Here is a 22,842-nt window from a genome sequence, read left to right as displayed (position 1 = left end):
TTTCAAGAAGCCTTGAGATGCATAGGCAAAACATTACAAAAGTAATTGATATTTACACTCATATAGTCATGGTGGAAGTGAAACAAGTTTTATTTTTTAACTCTATGCATTTTGCGTTTTGACTTTCTGCCATCTCTATAGTCTACATGCTTCGGTTCTTGTTGTTCAGCTGGCGGTGTGGTTTTTGGTTTTATGACGTGTAGCTGTGTGGTTTGGGTTTGCGACGTCTAGCTTGCTAGCTAGCTGGTTACTGACGAGCTACCCCCCCGGATGACACCGTTACTAAACTGACTCACAACTGAAGACCGGAGAGGACGCTGGCGTTGTCTGTTCGCCGTTTCTCCATCTGAGACTTTAAAACTTTAGTTCCTACCGAGAGACACTCGGGCTAGCAGATAGCGTGGCTAGGCAACATCCTTCGTTTCTGCTATACTATCTCACAACTCCGCCGACTATACAGCCTACTACTTAGTGGATTCCTACAACCAGTCCCTGAGCAGTCTTCTGGACCTTCATGCCCCCATAACATCCAGGTCAGTCTCCTTCTCGCGCTCAGCACCCTGGTACACCTGCGAACTGCATAAGATGAAGACTGCTGGGCGTATCATCGAGCGGCGGCTCAAGGCTTCTGGACTGATTGTTCACAAACAGGCTATAGAGAACACAGGAAGGCCTATGCAGAAGCTCTGAGAGATGCACAGTCCAAGTTTTATTCCACCATTATCAACAACAGCCCCGGTAACTCTAAACAACTTTTCTCTCCTGTAAATCATCTTCTCAAACCGCTTTCACTTGTCCATCCTGAAGCCACTGAGGATAGGTGCAATATGCACATCACTTTTTTCCGACAAAAAGTTGAAAACATCCGCTCACACCTCTCCGCCACTGCTGTCCTGCCTCTTACGTCCTGCCTCTTACAACCACCGACCCACTATCTGAATTTGTGCAGCCTCTTTGCTCCTTCTCAAATGTCACACAGGAGGAAGTGGAGGATATGATCAAAAACACAAAGCCAACCACCTGTGCTCTGGACCCTTTCCCATCAGCTCTGTTAAAAACAATCACCTCTGCCATCTCTCCACTAATCACCAAGATCATGAACCACTCCCTCCTGGCCGGCCATATTCCATCTGCGTTAAAAACTGCTGTCATCAGACCACTACTGAAAAAACCCACCCTGGATCCAGAAGTTCTCTCCAACTACAGGCCCATTTCAAATCTTCCATTTCTGTCCAAAGTTCTGGATAAGGCAGTTGCAGCACAACTTCACGATCACCTCAAAGACAATAACCTTTTTGAGAAGTTTCAGTCTGGTTTCTGCACTGGCCATAGCACTGAAACAGCCTTGGTCAGGGTCACAAATGACCTCATGATGGCAGCAGATACCGGTTCCCCATCTCTACTCATCCTCCTTGACCTAACAGCTACTTTTGATTCAATTGACCACAACATCCTCCTTCACCGTCTCAAATACACTATTGGACTCTCTGATACAATACATAACTGGTTCACCTCATATCTATCTGACAGAACGGAATACGTTACCCTGGGAAAAGCAAAATCATACACCCACAACGTCACCTGCGGTGTGCCCCAGGGCTCAGTGCTTGGCCCCACTCTCTTCACCCTCTATCTGCTTCCCCTGGGTAATATAATCAGTAGGCATGGGGTATCCTATCGCTGCTATGCTGATAACACACAGCTCTATATGAGGACAACCCCCACTTCTTCTGATTCCCACTCTATGTCCACACTCACCACCTGCCTGGAGGACATAGAGACGTGGATGAAACTCAATTTTCTTCAGCTAAACAGTTCAAAAATAGAAGCAATCCTAGTTGGCACACCACATCAGCTCCGCTCCTCCACAATCACCTGTATCACCTTCTCGGGTCAAAACGTCCCTCTCTCCACATCTGTCACCAACCTTGGTGTTAAAATGGACCCCAATCTCACTTTTGACACCCACATCAAACACCTCTGCAAGACAGCTTTCTATCACCTCAGGAACATCGCCAAACTCCGTCCAACACTCACCCTGACAGATGCAGAGACACTTGTCCACGCCTTTGTATCGTCCAGGCTGGATTACTGTAATGCTCTCCTCACCGGAATCTGTAACAGGAACATCCAGAGACTACAACATATTCAAAACAGCGCTGCCAGGATCCTGCTAAGAGTCTGCAAATACGACCACATCACCCCCGTTCTGAAATCACTACACTGGCTCCCCATCCCCCACATAATTGAGTATAAGCTCTCCCTCCTCACTCATCAGTGCATTCATGGACATGCCCCCCAATACCTAAAAGAACTGCTCACCCCCCCAGACCTCCTCATTCAACCTCCATTCTGCAAACAAAAATACCCTCCAAGTCCCCAGAACCAAGCTCCGCACTATGGGCGATCGGACCTTTTCCTCTGCAGCTCCGAGGCTGTGGAATTCCCTCCCCGACCATCTGAGGGACCCACAGACTGCAGAGGCTTTTAAACGTGACCTAAAAACTCACCTTTTTAAGAAAGCGTACTGCTAAAATATCTTTTATGGGCTTTGCTTTTAGATATATCTTTAAAATGTTCTTGTTTTATTCTGTTCTGTAGTACTTTGAGATTGTTTAAATATAAAGTGCATTACAAATGCAATGTATTATTATTATTATTATTATTATAATGAAAATAGTTTGCCAAAGTTGTTAAAGTGGAAAATGCTTCCTCAGTCCCCTGCAGGAAGTTGGCAACTCTGTCACCACTTTTACCCCTGATGATGATGATGATGAGGATGATGATGAAGAAGAAAACTGCTTGCAAACTTGTTTGCATATGTCACAGGAGAATTTTTAATTTTTTTATTACATTAACAATTAATTTTCTATCACTACAATATTTCCAAGTGGGAAGACAGATGATTTAGTATAAAGAGAAACAAAACACAGGACTTTCACCAAGACAGCTGATAACTCAACCTGTTTAAAACCTCATTTAAAATTATGAAGTTATTTTAATTTGCGCACATAAGTCCGATAATACATAGAAAGATCATAGCTGGCCCCTCTCACCCTTGGCACAACCTGTTTGAGTCCCTTCCTTCTGGCAGGAGGTTGAGGTCCATCAGGACCAAGACCTCACGCCACACCAACAGTTTTTTCCCGTCGGCAGTCGGGCTCATCAACAGAGCCTGGGTCCCCCACTGACTGATTCTGTCACCCCAGGACTATTTTATGGACTATTTTTCTGACTATTTTTCCACCCCCAGGACTATTTTTTGGACTATTTTTCTTTCTTTTCTTTCTTCTTACCGGTCACTCCACTGCACACTTCATATTTAAACACTCATGCCATTTAACATACACTTTTTAACTTAAACACACATGTCACTTTAACATACACTTACATTAACGTTATCTGTTTGTCTGAGCACTTTATCTTATACTTGATTTAAATATCATTGCACTGTTGTTGACTGTTTATTGCTGTTTGTCTCATCTAATGTATGCACCTTCCGCCTAGCAAAATTCCTTGTTTGTGTAAACATTCCTGGCAATAAACGGTTTCTGATTCTGATTCTGATTCTGATGTTAGTTCTTAACTATTTCACACAACAGACGTGCAAACACAAGACTTTCTCCCAGACAGCCGTTCGTGTCCAGTGTGAACAAGCTAACCGAGACCTTCTGCTTCACAATGTTAACCACGTGTTATAAACTGTGACCGCTTCACAAAGTTTAAACTGAGTGGTCACTTAAAAAAAAAAACACCACAGTGCAGCTGTTTCAATACTTTACATAGAACGGTCATATACGTTGTTTGAGGAGTCGTTGGCAAATTACCTATTCTGTCATTAAGATATGATGATGTGTTGATTATTTCAGGGTCATTAACAGCTAAGTGAAACATTTACAGGAGAGTTAAGTGGAAAAAAAAAAAATACATTGTTACCCGTTTATGAAGCAAGCTGCTCAATAAAAATGTGCTGCAGATGCGCACACACACAGTTTTTCCGGGGGTTGATGCACTGGAGGGTTTGATTACCATCAAGGGAAAGTAGAGTGCAAAGTAGGAGTGAGGCACCAGGGTGAAATTAAAGTAAACTATACGAACATTATAGCTTTTCGGACCAGTGTTCACTGTTTTGTTGTTGGAGTCGTACTGCAAAGGAATAAATCAACATATGTCTTTAGCTCTGTCATATACACACTGTTTCTTCATCCACCTTATACAACACAAGAAAGATACACACAGAATGATATATTTTTTTCACTCAGGGTAACTTTAAATAAATGCATAGTTTTGGTCAAGTTGTTCTGTTGGACAGTTTACCTGTGCCGAGGAATGAGTAATCCATGTGTCCACAGTTGATCATTTGCTCTGGTGATCCATGTCAACAACTTAGCACCCACTCTGCTGAGTGATACAGGCTGCTAGGATTTACTCAAAACTTGTAGCAACTTTAAATCTAAATGCTAATTTAAGTTGTACTGCATGGGGGTTTTGGGCTTTTAGTTAAAGGAAGAGCAGGTAGCATTCAAGGATCTATTGCCAGAAATGGAATATAATGAGTGTGAATGAGTGTATACCTGAAGAATTGTTGTGTTTTTGTTCCCTTAGAATGATTATATTCTTATCTACATAGAGAGCTGTTCCGTTTTAAGGAACCAGCTGCCATATTTCTACAATAGCCCAGAGCAGCATTTTTGCATTGGCCACTGTAGTTCTCCATGTTGAGTCACAGTGCCAGTTGGTTGCAAGTCCTACACACTGCACCTTCTAAATGAGGCAACTGTGTTGAAATATCCAAAAAGTCTTGAATCAAAGTCACAGAATCAATAACTAAAAGGGTTCCAAAGTTAAACCTGGATTCATCTTTTTAGAAAACGATTAATTCAATTAATTGTACACTCCGTATGCCAGAAAGACATTTGTTAGCCTCCTGTCATTCACCCATGATGGCCTGAGATGTAACTGTTTCCTGTGATGAGCTGATGCTGTTGTTACTGACATGTTATGTCTTTAGTGAGGAGACTTTCTGTATGGAAAGACAAGTGACTCGGTGAGTTAGGTGAGGTAATTGCATTGCATTGCATCTTTTGGCTGCAGGGAACATTTTGTTTTTGAAAGCCTAAACGCTAACAGATATGGATTAAAGCAGAATATTTTATGAGATTTATGTTTTGATTTTTCGGATGTTATTACCTCTATCGTTTTTTCAATATATTTCATATATCAGTTTTTTTTCTCCCTGGCAGAAAAGCACTGGGAGGGACTTTAGGAGCGCAGTACGATTCTGAAAAGTTTCCACTAGAATCTCCAGAAGTGTCCTCACCAAAAAGTCAAAGTGTTCTGAGAAATGCTGGTGCTCACAAAAAAACACTTGGGCTATATTAAGGATACAATTTGGATGGGAGTGAGAGAGATAGTAAATCTGGAGGGGAGGTATTTATTTGGGTGTTGAGTTCAAATACCAACAATCTGAATCAGAAGTTGAAATGTGTTTTCTGTCAAGTTTATGCATTATTCATCATAAACACAAGCCGCCTCTTTCCCATCTGCAGAGTCTCTGCTTCACCAGATCACACAGAAAAAAAGTCACCTGGTTGAATGGTGCTGTCCACGTTTTTTTGTTTTTCCCAGTAGAGCTCTCTCTTTACTTTTACCAACTTCTGTTTGTTTTAATTAGCTCAAAAATGAAGAGAATGCTGTCACCTCAGTGTCAGATTTCATACGCTCTTTTTTTGTTATACGCAAAAGCATGAAATCTGAGTGAAATCTTGTGATCCACAAGAGAGATCTCATGAGTCACCTGAACATGTATTTATTTGGAGGCACGTGAGCATCTGAATCTGTTGAATTTTGATTTAGAGGATACACACTAGACAGCGTGTTAAATGCTGCTAAAATCTGTCTGGAAACAACAATTAGTAAGATCCTCAAATCATGTGTATGTTTTTATTTTCCTGTTTGTGTGCTGTAGCTCGAGACTGAAATCCTCAGAGATATTAATTAAATAGATACATCTCAGTTTCCTGCCTGTGAGATTGCTGAGTGTGTTCTGGAGTGCAGCTCACCTCTGTACATCATCTCAGTTCACATCTTGTCAGAAGAAACGCTAAAGCTGTTTTATTATTTTATTATTTTTTATGTGAGAAAGCTGTTCTGTAAAGATGCCCTCTGTGATTCAGTGTTAGATAAACAACTGCCCTGCGTCCTATTTGGGCCTGCTTCCTATGTGCAGTTGAACATAACCACCAAAATGTATAGTTTCATACTTTTTGTCTGAGGAATGCATCTATTTTTCTCCAAAACGTACATAACATACTATGTGGCAAGATTAAGTTGCGGATGATTGAGTCCACTCCTGATTCAATGCAAGACTTTCAGGTAATCATGGCATTCAAAAAACTGAAGTCAAGACAGGTGCAAGAGGAATTTCAATACACTACGAATCTCCATCATTCTTCCTGATTACTTCCATTAGTACAGCATTTATACTTTTTTTAAATGTATACTTTGCATGTTATTTAATAATTAATGTTTTATATTTCATAGCCCTTTAGTTATATTTTACATTGGCCTTTATTTTTAGTGTTAGTCTACAAGAGCAACTGTAACGCACATATTTGGGATAAGTAAAGCATCTGATTCTAACAAAAAAATCCAGAATATCTGAATATGTAAACATTGTTCGCTTCAAAGGTTGTAGCAGCACTTTGGTTCTGAAGACAAGGATGAAGTGCCTTAGACTGCTTGCTTAATTGTAACAATTTGGTCACATAAAAATGTCTCATTCAGCGTTCGGTTGTATCGACTGTAGCTCAGGGGGATGAGTGGTCGTGCCGTACCCGGTTCGATCCCCAGTCCCCCCATAGCTCACATGTCGAAGTGTCCCTGAGCAAGACACCCAACCCCCAGCTGCTCCCCGGGCGCCTCAAAGGGCTGCCCACTGCTCCCTAACCAGGGATGGGTCAAATGCAGAAAATAATTTCCCCAAGGGTACTAATAAAAGTGCATGTTTCTTTTCTTTCTTTCATTCCACCCTCTCGTGCCACTTCTGGTTCCCAAAAAAACAAGCTGCCGACGAACAAAATGCGGAACTCAAGGCTTAAAAATCATAGTCCACAAACTAATGGCTGACGTTGCGGTGACTAGGTCCACTTGAATTGAATTAAATGTAATATTTGTATTGAGAAAATATTAAAAGAGATATAAATGACACATGAATACATAATATCTCACCACTGGTTTGCTCTTTTATGAGGACTTAAAGTTTCCCATAGAGCTAATTGAATGCTAGCAGGTAACCCATTCCACATAAGTGCTGCTGAATATAAAAACAAGTCCTTTCCCGTACAGCTTTTTGATATGCATGATGGCACAACATCAACGGAGCTCCCTCTAGTGGGATAACAGTGGATACCATAACTCGAGAAAAATACATATTTAAATATTTGGTTACCAAATTGTTGGCCACCCTAGGAACAGTTAGTAATCATTTTATTATATGATATTACTCTGTCCTCCACTATGAACCACTTGAGGCTCATGCAATGAGGGAGAAGATGGTATCCTATGCTGGACATAGATGTCTCCTTCAATAAAAATGCCATGCTCTTCCCAGAATTGTCTTAGATTAGAGCTCGGCCAGAATATGTGAAGATGAAATCCTATTTGTTCTTCACAATTTCTCCACCCCTCCATTTCAATCTTTTCCCAAAAGGGAAGCTCAGAGAAAGGTTAACAATGTTAAGCCACCGTGTATCTGTGAGATGCCTGATCCACACTGTCAGAGGTTTTAGTTGTGCTGCCAAAAAGTAATATCTAAGATCAGGGTTTCTAGTCCTCCTGCTGTTTTTAGAAAGTTGGGAAACTTTAAGTCTGACTTTTGGAAGTTTTCCTTGCCAAATGAATCTAGAGATCAATCGATCAAATGTAGATGTTGCTATCTCCAATGGGAGTATTTAAAAATGGTACTACAACCTGGACACGGCATTCACCTGTCAGCTCTCTATGCGTTATAGTAGAGGAAGCGCTGTTCATCTATATATATATATATATATATATATATATATATATATATATATATATATATATATATATATATATATAGTTAGTAATACTTCTAATTATCATCTTATAGTTGACCTTAAACAGTTTTTGTGGTGATGGGGAATATATCTTTCAAAATACTTAATACCCTCTTTGGGTCATTTAACGACACTTTCTTCTATAAACTGCTGCCAGATTTTGTTTCCTATACTCAGCTTCTGTTTTTTTTCTAAATCCACTTTATATCCAGAGTAATGTCCAAATTCAGAAATAATCTTTGACAGAATGTTAATGCAGGTTTTGTCAGGTAAAGCCGACTGCTTAAAGCAACATGTTGTGCTCCTCTGTTATTAATTGGCATGCCCTTTGTGTAATGGTGAGCTGAGCCAATGGTTCTATACCTGCATCCACATTGTAATGGAACAGCTTCTAAACCGTATCCATTTATTTTAGCTGATGCTTGTGGATTTGAGTGTAATGTTTGTTTCCATCTCAGGAAGTTGGGACGACATTTGTATTATTTCAGTGTTTGAATTAGTAATTGCCTCTTGTGCCCAAACCAAATAGCCCAAACCAAATAGGTTAACTCTCTTTAGAGGCAAAATAGAATTAAGATGTAAATCACATCCACTATTGTTGAATGCTGCCTGGCCTCGGGTCGGCTGTTGTGTCAATTAGCTTGTAACAATTTAATTAAATGTTATATGAATGTTATAGAAGAAGACCCGGGGCCCAAGTATGTGGACTAAAACTTTGCCGTGTGTATAACTTTGTAAATCCTCCCTATGATGCTAACAGTCCATTAGCTATTCAGTCAGACAGCTGATGTTTGCCTGTCACGAACAGAAAATAGCAGTGACTCAGAGCTGCCATTTATCTGCCACGGGAAGATGTTCCCATTAAATGTGTTATGTTGACTGTTATCTCAGTGGAATCCAAACACTTCCAGAATAAAGATAAGTAGTCAGTGGGCGGACCGAAGGAAAATAGAAGCTCTCTGTTTCCCCAGTCACTAAAATGCAAGGTTGTCTTTCTTTAACTGTCCTCAGACGAGAATGTGAGGGTTACGCCTCATCTTTTGTGTCATCTCTCCTCTTCTTGATTTGTGGGTTAAGTCACAGAATGACCTGCTTGAAAATTCAATTACTGAACCTGACATCCTAAAACCTCCCTGCTCCTGATTTGTTTTCTTAGCTTGGTGTTTTTTCTTTTTACTGGTGTGGAAAACAGAGCCCAAACACAGATTTTTCTCTTTTCACTAAAAGTACAACCATATATTGTCTGCTCACAATTTTTTCTCATTTAGTTTGTTCTTTATGTATTGATAATGAAAAGATAATGCACTCTGAATATATCCGTCTTCAATTCTTGCGGCGATGTCTTATTTCTCCTTTCATTTTTGAAACCATTTGCTACAAACATCACACCACTTCTTTTCCGAGTCTCAACTCGAATCAAAAGACAGACATAATGCACACAGAGGATTTGATAGAAAAAAGGCCTCATTTCTTTTGTTTTCTGCAGAGTAGTGCTGCATCGCAGAATAAAGCTTCAAAGATGTTATTTTCACCCCGTGATTAGCTATTGAAGAATGGCACCATGTGTGATCTGACCGTAGATGGAAGCCGACCAGCTGAAGTCAGGGACCGCCATAAAAAGAGCATGCAAAATGACCCAGAGAATTTTCAGATTATTGTTAATCGCTTTTTTTCCTTAAAAATTAAGGAATTAATCCAAAGTTATTTTGGATTAATTATACTTTATTTGTACCTTTTCCTATTACATGATTATTATTATTATCTGATCTGGGACACCTTAGCTGCCATGGACCTCTGCGTTTCAGCCATGTTCTTGTTCATCTGCTGGTGTACCGCCAGCAGCGTGCTGTGTCCAGCCAGCGTAACTTCTCCATGCTGGTCAGTCTGTTCTGTCACAGGAGCATAATGTTAGGACCCAAATGCAGACCACAGGAGACAGTATCAGTGAATGGAATTGTATTGGAGCCCCAACCAGACAGTGTGGAGGTCCGACACAGAGGCAAGGAGATCACAACGTGAGTCCCGTGGCTCGATGTCGGAGGCAGATACAGCAGATCGCGGTGTAACAGGAACTCTACAAAAAAGGAATGATGGAGTTAGAGATCATACAGAATCAGCGGAGAACTTCAGAGGGTGGCAGTGATGACTACCGGGGAAGAAGACAAAACAGAATGACAACCCAGGTCTGCAAGACCAGGGTTGATATGCAGCAGGCGATGAGCCGGATTGGCTGCAGCTGTGCACCGATCAGGGGTGTGGCCATAACGTCTGGAGGTAGGACCAAGAACACACACAACAAGCACATGGCAAAAAACAAACAGGCACATGAGGAAAGGAGACTTGGTGGAACAGAGGTACACACAATGGGTTAAACAGGGATGCTGACAAAAGATAGTTAAGTGCTGAAACACTGAGCTGAGTGTGTCTCAGAAGCAGCTTGTGATTTCTCACTTATTTGTTGACAGATGCAAAGAACAGGCTTCCCTTCACGCTACCCCCCAAAAATAAAGTCAGTCTTTTGGGTTTATTTTTGTATCCTTTTTTCATTAGATTTGCTTCATCCACAGTGATCCAGAGATTTTTTAATTTAGTCCTCAAAAAAGGGCACAAAAAGTTTGGGGGCTTGAAAAACTGGAGAGAGGGCAAGCTCAAATTGCGGCACTGGCATCTTGTACAGGCACTTCCTGTGGCACCGCTCAGTAGGGATGGGTATCGTTTGGGTTTTTTCCGATACCGGTGCTATACCGATACTTTTAAAACGATACCGGTGCCTAAGCGGTGCCTGAACCGATACTTTTTTATTGCCAAGGCAATTTTTTTTCTTCAAATTGAACAATATTATTAACTGTTTAAAGTATACTATAGATAGAAATAAATAAGTACATACAAAACACACTTCAAACTACAGCTTCAAACCTTTTAACTTCAAACTATAAAAATATATATTTAAAAAAAGAACAGACACCAGTCCAATCAGGTGGCCTGATGGGACCGTGTGCAACAGAACTCAGACACTGTTGGATCCAAAAACTGCTGCTTTACTGGACTACACGTCATCATTAATATCAACTGGAGAGATTTGTTCCATCAAGCCGAGGGCGGACGTTCAAAAGCTCGTGCTCGTGTCTCCAGCGATCTCTGTGTGCGCGCACTGTGTGTGTGAGCGCTGGAAGCCCCGCCCCCTCGAGCCCCGCTCTGCATGCAGGCAGACAGAGAGCAGAGCAGCGAGTGTGCTCTGATCCGCGCTATTTTAATAATCGTTTTTAGCGTGCGGGTACCGCGCTACCTTTTTTAGTATCTATATACCGTGCAACTTTACAGAGTAGTGTAAAAAAAAAGTATTTAAATCGGCTCAGGCACCGGAAGGAAGCACCGAAATCTGCGTTGCAAAATTAAGAGCACAGAACAGCCCTTTCCCTCCCTGACAGAGAAAAGAGGGTGGTGCCAAAGAGGCAATCTAGGAATGGTCAAATATAATTTGAACATTTATATTTAAGACTGGGTGGAGACTGGGCGCCTAACGCCTACCTCTACGTTTGAAGGGAAATTTACGCTACAGAAGATATACACGTCAATGTTCAACGACAAATCTGGTAACCATTTAAATATTGATTATGTAAATAGAGTTGGTCATAAAACATAGCTCATGGACATATCATATAATTCAAGCTCTCTATACACTTTCATAGACTGTATCAGATGATTCATAACAAGGCGATGTTATATTATGTACGGGCAATTTCTTTCACCAGGGCAACTCAAGGTTGTGATTCCATCCACTCCGCTGTACTGTTGAGAGTGTTGGAGGGAGACACCATTAGAAGCCCATTGGTAGTAATGTTTAAGAAGATTAAAAAGCAAGGCCAATTAAAAAATAACTTAATATCAGAGAAATATTTACTGTTGTTACAGTAAATATTTAAACAAAAATTGTTGTAAACAAATGTCATTATCTCTACATACAGTCATAAAAGACAATAGCAAATAAGCATATGCAAATGTGGAACATAAACTAATAATGTTTGATTTCATATAATTTACAGGGTGGCAGTGCACATATCATTAATATTACTACTACTAATTATTATTAGTTCGATTACAGTAGGATATTATGGATTGCATTAATTATAATAATAAAAACAAGCTTGAAAGTCTTTGTCTGTTGAGTTTAAACCAATGAATAAAAACCTACCTAAAACGTTTATTTCTTCTGATCCAGAGAGATTAAATTAAAAAGAGAGATTAAATTAATAAATGCATTATTTAAAGACCGATAAAGACTTCGTACATAACTTGTAAATGTATACCTGGCTTATTTCTCAATTACAGCACAGTCAATTAATTTTTTGGTCTGATTTAGTAAGTAGTTAAAAAAAATGAATGGCTTGATTAAAATTGACAAAAGAATATCACTTATTATGAAGGCTATATGACATTATTCACATTAAAATACTTAAGTCTAACCAAAAAATGAATAGTCCTACATAATAAATATTAGATTTGGTTGGAGAAATATGAATGATGAGTTAAATTAGACAAAAAGGCAGATATTTGATTCAATAGATATTCAATAGCCAGAATACCAATCTTTAATTTATTTAACCAATATCAAAACAGAAAATGAATGAACAGCTATGCTAACGAATTACATTGCACAGTGGATTTATAAATTCAGAAAAAAAACATTTTAAAAGAGAAACAGGCTTGCATGTGTTTACTCCTGACAAAAGCGCTCACACAAAAGTAAACTCCCTCTTGTGGCCAAATGGGTCATCTTCAATATGTGCAGAAATACTGGTTTCAGAAGGAAACCTTGCAAATGAATGCAAAAACCACATGATGGAAATGCTACTTCTAGGGAGTACAACATTGACTACTGACATCCTTAAACTATGCATCTGGGCATCTCACCAGATGCCACAAATAGTTGCTTTTCTTTGTATTTGATTATTGTTTATTCAAGTGTAAAAATATTGTACATGGTTGTGGCAAGCTGCCACAAAAACTAATGGCACCTGATGCCTGGTGCCACAGGAAGTGCCTATACGAGGTGCCGGTGCCACGATTAAGTTGTGGCAAGCTGCCACAAAAACTAGTGGCACCTCTAGTTGCCACTCATTTCTGTTAGCGCGTAAAAATTATTGGATGCCTGGTGTATCCTCCGGAAGAACTTAGCCAAACAACTTCTCTCGTTCTCGGAATTTATTTTTCCTTGATCACGATAGCAGGGAGTCGTCTAGTCCAGCAGTCCCCAACCTTTTTTGAGCCACGGACCGATTTTGTGTGGGCTTGTATGGCCTTCGCGGTGTGGGCGTAAAATATGACGTAATAAAATGATACGACCCGGCATAAAGACAATTATAAAGTGCATAAAGATACAACTCACCATTATGCCGAATTAGTGGGAGCCCTGAGCTTGTTGCTCTGCTACGAGCCGGTCCCATCTCAGGGTGACGGGAGACAACGAGCCCCGACGTGTGTTTATGTTCAGTCTACTGACTCTACTGTAACTTAAACCTTTATGTGCACTCTGTAACTTAATTTAAAACCCGCTTCACAAAAACAGGGTGTTGAAATGGAGGCAGGGTTTCAGAGCTTTTTTGGCAATCTCAGTATACTCTGCCTTGGTTTTAATCCAGAACACCGAGTTGAAACTTGACATGTGTCAAGAGGTTACGTTTGAGACTACGCACTGACGGATGTATCCGGTCATTTTTTTATTTTTTTTCATAAATTCTTTCTCTGCGGCCCGGTACCAAGGGGCTCGGGGGTTGGGGACCGCTGGTCCAGTACTTGTATAGCGCTTTTCATGTTGTCCGACCACTCAAAGCACTTTTACACTACATGTCATTCATTCACCCATTCACACCATTCATACACTGATGAAAAGAGCTACCATGCAAGGTGGCACCTGCCCATCAGAACCATCTAACATTCATACCCGTCCGTGTGTGAATACACACCGCAGGAACAGGCTATACGGGAGCAATTTGGGGGTTAAGTCTTACCCAAGGACATATTGACACATGGTGAAGATGAAAAACAGGATTTTGTCATGTTGAAAAATATAGGATACTTGGGGAGTTGTTGGTAACGCAATTGTCATAAATGCAGTTAAAAATATGGGAAGTAGTACCCCAAAAACATTCCTATTTTAACCCAAACACTTTTGTGGTTACCTATAAAAACTTAACTTTATTTTGATAAGGGAGTGTATGCATGCAACAAGCGGAAAGAGGATCGTTGTTTGAAGCATAGGACCACTGACCAGAATGTGTTGCATACAGTAGCTTCCTGTTACAGAGTGTTGTGACTTCACTTATGCCCCAAAGAATATTCTGCTTTCAATCAATCTTTTCACATGGAGGTCAGAGGTTAGGGCCATTTGGTAGAACATCAGCTTGCTCAACAATACTCAAGTTTTTGGATCGAAGGACACCAGAAATCGCTGCTTTGTCATTTGCTTTTTTCTACTCAATCATTCTGCAACATACAGTACAAAAAACACTTACCATGTGGTAGTCTGCAGGTAGAAGAGCAGCTTTGTCCCTGCAACAAAACCGCCACGGAAACAGAAAGTAGAACAGAAAACATTTTGATTAAATTTGCTGTAAAATCAATTTAACATCTGCACTGGATGGAGCTGCAATTATGGGAACATCATTTCAGGCCAGAGAACACCTAAAGAACTGTCTTCATTGTTGGACTGAACTAAGAAATATGGAGGACGTAGCCACTAAAACGACGGGAAAGACAGTTTTGTTTATTCGTTTGGCCATGTTCGTTTGTGTGTGTGTGCTGTTTTCGGGTGTCGTAAAACTCAAACGTGCATATGCCTCCTCTTTGCATCGTTTCCTCTTCTTCTATCTGTGTTCACCTGTGGTTTCTTCACTTATCACTTACACCCACGCACTGTCCGCAACCCATTTAAATAACACATCTACTCCCAATACACAAGCACACACACACTGCCCCGGCGAACTGAGGATGCCTCAATAACGCTGAGTCTCAGGACAATGCCAAGAAGCGAGGGCAGAGAGGCCTGGAAAAAGAGAACATGGGGGAAGGAGAATGATATGTGAGAGAATGTGTGGGTGAGACTGAGTATGAAATACAAGACACAGGGAGAGAGCAGAAATGAAAGGGGAAATGTGAGACGAAGAAAAAAGGCACTGATAGGAAGAAGTCGTTTCTCAGAAGATTGATAACTGATTTCCTTCATTACAGAAAAGTGATTTTCGCTTTTCTTTCTATATTGTGTTTATTTTGTCTTCCCACACAGTTCTGGGTCATTTCTACTACTACTTTCTCTCTCTCTCTCTCTCTCTCTCTCTCTCTCTCTCTCTCTCTCTCTGTCTCACTGACGTTGCTAATGCATTTTAGATGCAGGAGTGAGGACTCCTACATGGCAACCGTCGCTGTAATAATGCGTGATGGATGCTGGGAAGGAGCTCTCTGCCACAGTAACCAGGGCGGTAATAATGCAGGGAAGATTCATGATGTTATTGGTACATGACGCGGCTGCCGAAACAGGCAGAAGTAAAGCTTTACTTTGCTTACTCTTTGTGTCTGTCCTCTTTGCCCCTTTCCTGTCCTCACCAATTCCTCTCGCACTTTCTCATAATTACTTACTCCAGCAGGCTTTTGCTCGATTTTCAAATAATACCATCGTGCCGCTCGCCGTGCTAAATCAAATGTTGCCAGAAAATTAGTCTGGATTAGCTGATCTCAAATCTGTTATGACACCTTTAATAAACCATATGCATGCAAAGGTCATTCGCAATATCCAAGTTAAATGGAGCTAATTGTTCAGCCTCAAGTAAAGAGTTGTAGTCTTTTGGAGAATAAAGTATTTATTACAGTAAACAAGCCAAATTCATTGTAGTTTGTCTTTAAACGTTTTAATGAGCGTGCAGTGTTGTCTGGTTCAAGTTCTGACTGTAACACCAATATTCAAATATCACAAATGCAAAGAAAATGTAATTCCCAATGCACATATTGCTGTTTGCTATCTATATTTTTTTATGTTCCAAAATGATTTTCAATGACAACCTGGCAACTGTTAGCCCTGTTGTAATGTCAATGCCATTTACAAAGATTATAATGTATAGTAATGTGATTATGTTAAAGTAAATGTATTAGATTTATGCAAGAACAACAACAAAAAACATTGTAAAATACATTTTCACCATACTTAAAGCAAACAATGATTGCTTATAGAAAGTTATAATCACATTATAATACATTATAACCGGGCCGTTAGAAAATGCTTTGTAGTATGTCAGGATTATTGTTATAAATCATTGTGAATATATATATATATATATATATATATATATATATATATATATATATATATATATATAACTATGATTATGCAGTGCTAAAGCAGATTATAACACTATATAGGGAGGATAGTAAAACGCCACGGCTAATGAATCTAGCAACTCACTCACTCAGAATTGAACACGTTGTCTCATCAGGAGCTAATGATGGAGCTGAGGAGTGAGCCATCTTGCTTCCTCCTTATCTCTGCTTAACGTTGCACAGTACAGATCAGTCTGTCGCAATAAAACGGCGGCGGATGAAGACAGCATTCTGGAGCTCGAGCACAAGCGAGAACTTCAATTACCCTGTAAACTGGTGTTTAGTCGGGTGGCGTCAGAGGACGAGGGGGAAACTCCAGATTACTTTGCTTGATTAAACGTGACAATCAACTGTAGTCTTTGTTGTTATTTGGTAACCACTAATAAATTAATTAATTTGAAAAGGGGAAAGTAAAAACTGACAGATTTCTGAAAAACATTGACAACGAACCTTTACAGTAATAACACAGTATGTTGTTATTAAGTATGTTTGTAGTGCATTATAGACATGGGCATCATATAAAGTGTGACCAGCTATTATGAACAAGATTTATTGTAGCTCCCTGATATGTTTGACTGTATAGGAAATACAAACACAATTCACATGGATTTTTACGAACGCTTCCTCCTTCTCCATTCACTCTGCGATGCAGAGAAGACTCTCACTGTATTCAGCTTGAGGGTTTTCAAATGTGAAGTAACTGCTGCTTTGTAATCCCAGATTTACCAGCACTGATAAAGAACAACCTCTTGGCTATTAACTGCTATCTTCAGATTTGAACACTGGACAGGTTTCTGTGTGTACTCAGTAGATGTCTCCAGTAGAGGTTTGAACATTTGACCTTTAACACGGAGAGAGTGAACTGACCTCATGTCACTGCCTGCAGTTGTTTTTTCATAGCCATGAAGCCAAATGTGTCCACGGACTAAAAGATTGCAGGGATGTAACTTTTTATTAATTCATTAATTACTGTTGAAGTGAGAGGTATAAATGCACATTGTTTTTCATGTCAATGTATTATTGTGTGTCTGTGTTTTAGACAGGGAAACTACCCGTGGAGAATCTGTTCTCAGATCTGTGTGATGGAAGACGCCTGCTGGAGCTGTTGGAGGGGCTGGCAGGACGTGAGCTGGTATGAACACACGCACGCACACACACACACACACACACACACAGACACGGGGACCTGCAACGCGGGCCACGATGTGGACGCAGTAAGGACATGCTGAGATCAATGGCTCTGATCATTCAACTGGCAGCGGCTGCCCTCCGCCGCTGATGGACACGCTCACATCTTCGATTGAGGGTTGATTGCTCAGCGAGACGGAGTCTGTGGCAGACTTGTATCTGTTGACATGGAACATATTAATGAAGGAAAGAAGAAAAACATCAATATAACGGCGATTAAGAAAAGTTTGAACACTTATGAATGTTGGAAAATGGTTCTTACTGAATAAATGAGCCCACAGCGTCATCATGTTTGTGTTTGTAGCACACCGCTAACCCTGCTTTAGCGTACAGTGGTAACTGGCAGATGGCAGCATGTTCACTGCATTCCTTGTTCCCTCATATCACAAACCGGGCCGCACGGCCATGACAAAAGAACACGCAATCAAGCCAATCTAGCCAATTAACAAATTATTTATTAACTTAAAGGCAACGTAAGTAGAAGGCAAAAACTAGTTCAGCAGTGCGGGTGTCCCAATCTCATGCCGTGAAGTCCATGAGGGGTTTAGGGCCGTCCCCCTGTGAAATCTTCGAGAGTTTGAGGGCTTTCTGTCAGTCCGCATTTCTGCAGAATTTTCATATAATTTCATAGTAATGTGATATGTTGCAGCAAAGTGCTGTCCCATTCGTATTTACATCATTTCAAGCCCTCACAGTCTCTCGCACTCAACCGTTTTCCAGGTGACGTCAGTGAGTCCCTGAGGGTTCAGGGTTTAAGGCCCTGGGGACAACGGGATTGGTGCCGTGAGTGTAAAGTGTGTATGCAATGTTGTATTGTGTAGAAACAAACCATAATGTCAACCAAAAACCAAATGGGTGTCTGGCACACAGGGCCCATGTGTTGCTGATGAGCTCAGGCGTTGTCCACTCTGCTCATGACCCTCTGCCATGGCCACTTCCTGTCCCTGCTAGGAAAGTCGCCACACAAACAAAGTAGCAGGCAGACGGGGCCGGAGAGGTCGTCACAAGTAACACGAGCAGGTTATCATTTGGTGTTCAATCATTACCTCCTCTGGTAACTACGCGCTGCTTTGCCGACGCACCATTAACCTCAGCTTGACCGAACCATGTTCCTCACCGTCAGGTTCAAGTCGTCACTTGAAGAAGTGAAAAACTGCAAAAATAAATGCCAAGTGCAAAGATTAGATGCAAAGATTAGAATCCTAATCTGCCTTTTTGGCGAGGGGAAACACACACACACACACACACACACACACACACACACACACACTTAAGACTCAGTCTTAATCAAACTTCATCTATTTTTCTTCTCCTCCTCCACCTTGTATTTGTCTTATTCTCTTCCGTTGTCTCTCTCTCTATATCTCTCTCTCTCTCTCTCTTTGTTCCATCCCCTCTCTCCCCTACTTATCTGAGGAAGAGACATTATCAACCTTGTCCTTTGTTTGATACTATCTCCTTATTGCAATGTAATGGCACACACACACATAAACACACACTTTTTTATTGTAATGTGGCTGTTTGCGACGCTCAGAGATGCCCCTGAGCAAGGTCTGTTTATGCCTCAATGATCTCCTTTGTCTGGTGTGTGTGTGTGTGTGTGTGTGTGTGTGTGTGTGTGTGTAGGTGAGGTTGGAGAGGGGATTCACGCGTGTTCACTCGCTCAACAATGTCAACCGCGCTCTGCAGATCCTGCAGAAGAACAATGTGAGTATAAGTGCAGTGAGAGTTTGATAAAGCTTTGACTGCATTAATGATCAGTGGTTGGACTCAGCATACAGTGAAGTGTCTCCTCTGCAACTTTGTTTCCGTATTCCTTTACCCTCGTCTCTTGTGCACAATGTACACAAGCTATTGTCAGTATCAAACCTTAAAAAACATGTGGAGCAACAAACTGAGACTTATCACAGTGACCTCTCTCCCTCTCACAGACCCGCTTATAACGGCGCTAACAGCGAACGTTAAAGGAGTTTGTTATGATGCGTTTGAGCACATTCAGTTCAAATTGGTATTGGGAAAAGGTCAATCAAGATGTGTGCAAATGTAGTCTTTAAAGATTTTGGTTTGAGTGAAAAATCCAGTTGTTTGCAGATGTTTTCACAGCAATATGAAATAGTTGTTTAACTTACTAGATAACCAGAACACTCTCACTAAGCAGCTTCTCATTTATAATTCAAACTAATGCCAAAAATTGCTAAGCAAGCATTTAAATGATTATACAATAATGGATTTCCTAATCATTGGAATTGTGTGTTTTTTTGGCAAATAACCACTATAGATGACAATAACAAAATAAAACCCGAATATGGAGTTTTTGACAGTATAAACTGAATTTGGGAGGGTTTGAAATCATTTTTTTCAAGATGTTCTTGGATAGTAGTATAAACAAAACATTATCTGGAGCCTTGTTGTCAATGATAGTCCACTGACAGGACATCTGAATGGGCAAAAATCGGAATCGGCAGACCAGACTTCAGAAATCGGAACCGGCAAAGAAAATTGCTCTAGCAGCCTCGACCCTGATGTAGCATCTTGGCTTTGATTCAGTGGATTGAATAAGAAATAAATTGAAGGTTTTTTTTACACTTTAGATCTTGTGTTATTTTGCTCAGGAAAAAAACTAAACACCATCCTCCAGTCTTTGTTTAGATCACAGATTTTACTGCAGCCCCATGCACACAGCCCTTCAACATGTGGAGATAAATCGGAGCAGTAATGGTTGACAAGCTATGATTACACAATCACTCCTTGGGGGAAGGCTTTAGCAAACAATAAAATTGCTCACAACTCATGTTTAAAATACAATTATAACTTGTGATGAGTTGCCACCAGTAGACATTGCTTTGTTTAAAAGGGTCACCAGCCACAGATTATGGGAACCACTGAATTACAGGATGTGATGGGGGCTGCGTTTTGTGAACTAAACCCATCTATTTATCCCTCCTCTAGGTTGAATTGGTGAACATTGGAGCGACAGACATCGTCGATGGGAATCACAAACTGATTCTCGGGCTCATCTGGAGCATCATTCTCCACTGGCAGGTGTGTGTGTGTGTGTGTGTGTGTGTGTGTGTGTGTGTGTGTGTGTGCGTGTGTGTGTGTGTGTGTGTGTGTGTGTGCGTGTGCGCGTGTGCGCGTGTGTATGTGTGTATGCGTATATATAAATGCATTTCAGAAAGCTGTTTGTGTTTTTGTTTTTTTTTACCGTGACCTTGATGAGTATTTACTCATCCAACTGCACTGAGACAAACAGAAAATCGAGATGTGCAATGTCCCTGAACTCTAGATTGTATGTAAATCCATTTCCCTTTATAATTGCACCATATTCAATGGAGCCCATTTAGTGGGCCACACAAAGTTTTATAGTGAAGATAAAAATGCTACACCTAGAATTAACCAAACCAAAACACTGTCTACCCAATCCAGAAATATTTTTTATGAAGAGAGCAGTTCTGATCACAATCTATCTTCAATGCATTTCGGGTGCATTTACACCCGTACTTCCATGTGGTCAGGCAAAATCAGATTGCAGTCCGATCAACGAAAACACATTTGAATGCAATGTGTAAATAATGATAGAAAGTAGCAAGAAAAGAAAAGTGAAAAAAAGTTTTCCTGTGGAGACACATAGTGACTCTGAAAACTGACTGATTCTAATGTATACTGCATATACTTTGATATAGGTATCTGTTTATTTCTCAAGTTCAAATATTGATATACACAATATACTGTGGTTCAAATAACTGTAAATCTTTATTTAAATAATATAATAATTGTAATAATGATCATGTAAATCATGATTGAATAGTAAAAAAATAGCCCATTCAGGGCTACTGTAGAAACATGAAGAGTACTCATTCTAAAGTAACCAAACAATGATTCTTCGTTTCAGGTCATTGTACACAAATGAAAACATAGTTATGAAGATTCCATTTCTGCCAATAAGTCCCACATACTGTTCCTTTAAGCTGTATTTAAAGCTCGTAATTATTTTACGATGGACTTAGTGTTTAAAACCAACTTCATGTAAAGTCAGCTTTAATAGCTTACATCACAATACATTTGAATTGTATTTCATTCCTCATTAAGTTGAATAGTGGCTAATGTCTCAATCACGCTAGTTTTGGCATCGACTTAATGACGCAATTAATAGCAAAACACAATTCTGTAATGGTGTGTGTGGGGAGAGAGAGAGAGAGAGAGAGAGAGAGCGCGAGAGAGAGAGAGAGAGAGAGAGAGAGAGAGAGAGAGAGAGAGAGAGAGAGAGAGAGAGAGAGAGAGCCCGTCAAAGGCTGCTTCGCCCCTGGAGGTTATCGTCTTACTTGTGTGAGGGCTTCTCTGTGTGTGTGTGTCTCTGTCAGTGTGTAGATGTGTATCAATGTGAGTGTGTGTGTGCGTGTGTGTGTCTGTTAGTGTGTAGGTGTGTGTCATTGTGAGTGTATACAGCAGTCTTTGTCAAAGCGTCCCTCCAATTAAAGCGGAAATGCATGCAGTGACCTACTCCCAAATGAGTCCCTTTTTTTACCCAGCAGGCCACATTCTATGAGGAGAGAGAGAGAGAGAGAGAGAGAGAGCGAGAGAGAGAGAGAGCGAGAGAGAGTCCCCTTGCTGGGAGTTCACCTTAACTCTAAATTACACCAAACTCTATTAATAGGTTTTGTTGTATGTGAGTGTGTATAAGTAAGTGTGTAATAGACTCTGTCCTCCTCTTTCTTACCCTATTAGTGTGTGTGTGTGTGTGTGTGTGTGTGTGTGTGTGTGTGTGTGTGTGTGTGTGTGTGTGTGTGTGTGTGTGTGTGTGTGTGTGTGTCGGAGTTTAGAAAGCAGGGAGAGTGAGGCAGAGGAGGAGGGTTGAGTTATTTTCTGGGGGGCTGAAAGAAGAAGAGGAGTGGTGTGTGTGTGTGGCCAATAGAAAGGTGTGGTGATATGCATAAGCAATGTGCAGCTGGGCAGTGAAAAGTATAACATCTCTCTCTCTCCCCCCTCTGAGCCCTGAACAAGTGCTCCAAAACTGTCACTCACAACTGCCAAAAAAAATCTAGCCTGTGAGGATGCAACCATATCCGCTCACAGGCTCGAGCGTGGATGTGCATGCACACAAGTGTCTTTTGTGCTGCCGTGTGTGTGAATATGCAAAGTATCCACTGACAGGCCACGTCAAAACTTTGCTAAAAAAAATGGCACTTTGTGGTTACACAGCTGGGCGTCA

The 22,842-nt window shown here is 40.6% G+C and overlaps 1 protein-coding gene across 1 annotated transcript in view; it reads left to right on the top strand.

Annotated features, from left to right (window-relative positions):
• dmd (dystrophin) overlaps positions 1 to 22,842 on the top strand; it is a gene marked incomplete at its 5' end in the record, with an annotated part of 308,870 nt that overhangs the window by 80,824 nt on the left and 205,204 nt on the right. The window contains 3 exons of the mRNA XM_079236662.1: positions 17,485 to 17,577; positions 19,260 to 19,340; positions 20,583 to 20,675. Coding sequence (XP_079092788.1) covers positions 17,485 to 17,577; positions 19,260 to 19,340; positions 20,583 to 20,675 — 267 coding nt within the window. The remainder of the gene's footprint in view (positions 1 to 17,484; positions 17,578 to 19,259; positions 19,341 to 20,582; positions 20,676 to 22,842) is intronic.

Source organism: Taurulus bubalis (assembly GCF_910589615.1).
Source record: "Taurulus bubalis genome assembly, chromosome: 21".
Classification (NCBI taxonomy): Eukaryota; Metazoa; Chordata; class Actinopteri; order Perciformes; family Cottidae; genus Taurulus; species Taurulus bubalis.
Note: the sequence above shows the minus strand (reverse complement) of the source record. Positions and strands in the feature narration are given on the sequence as shown.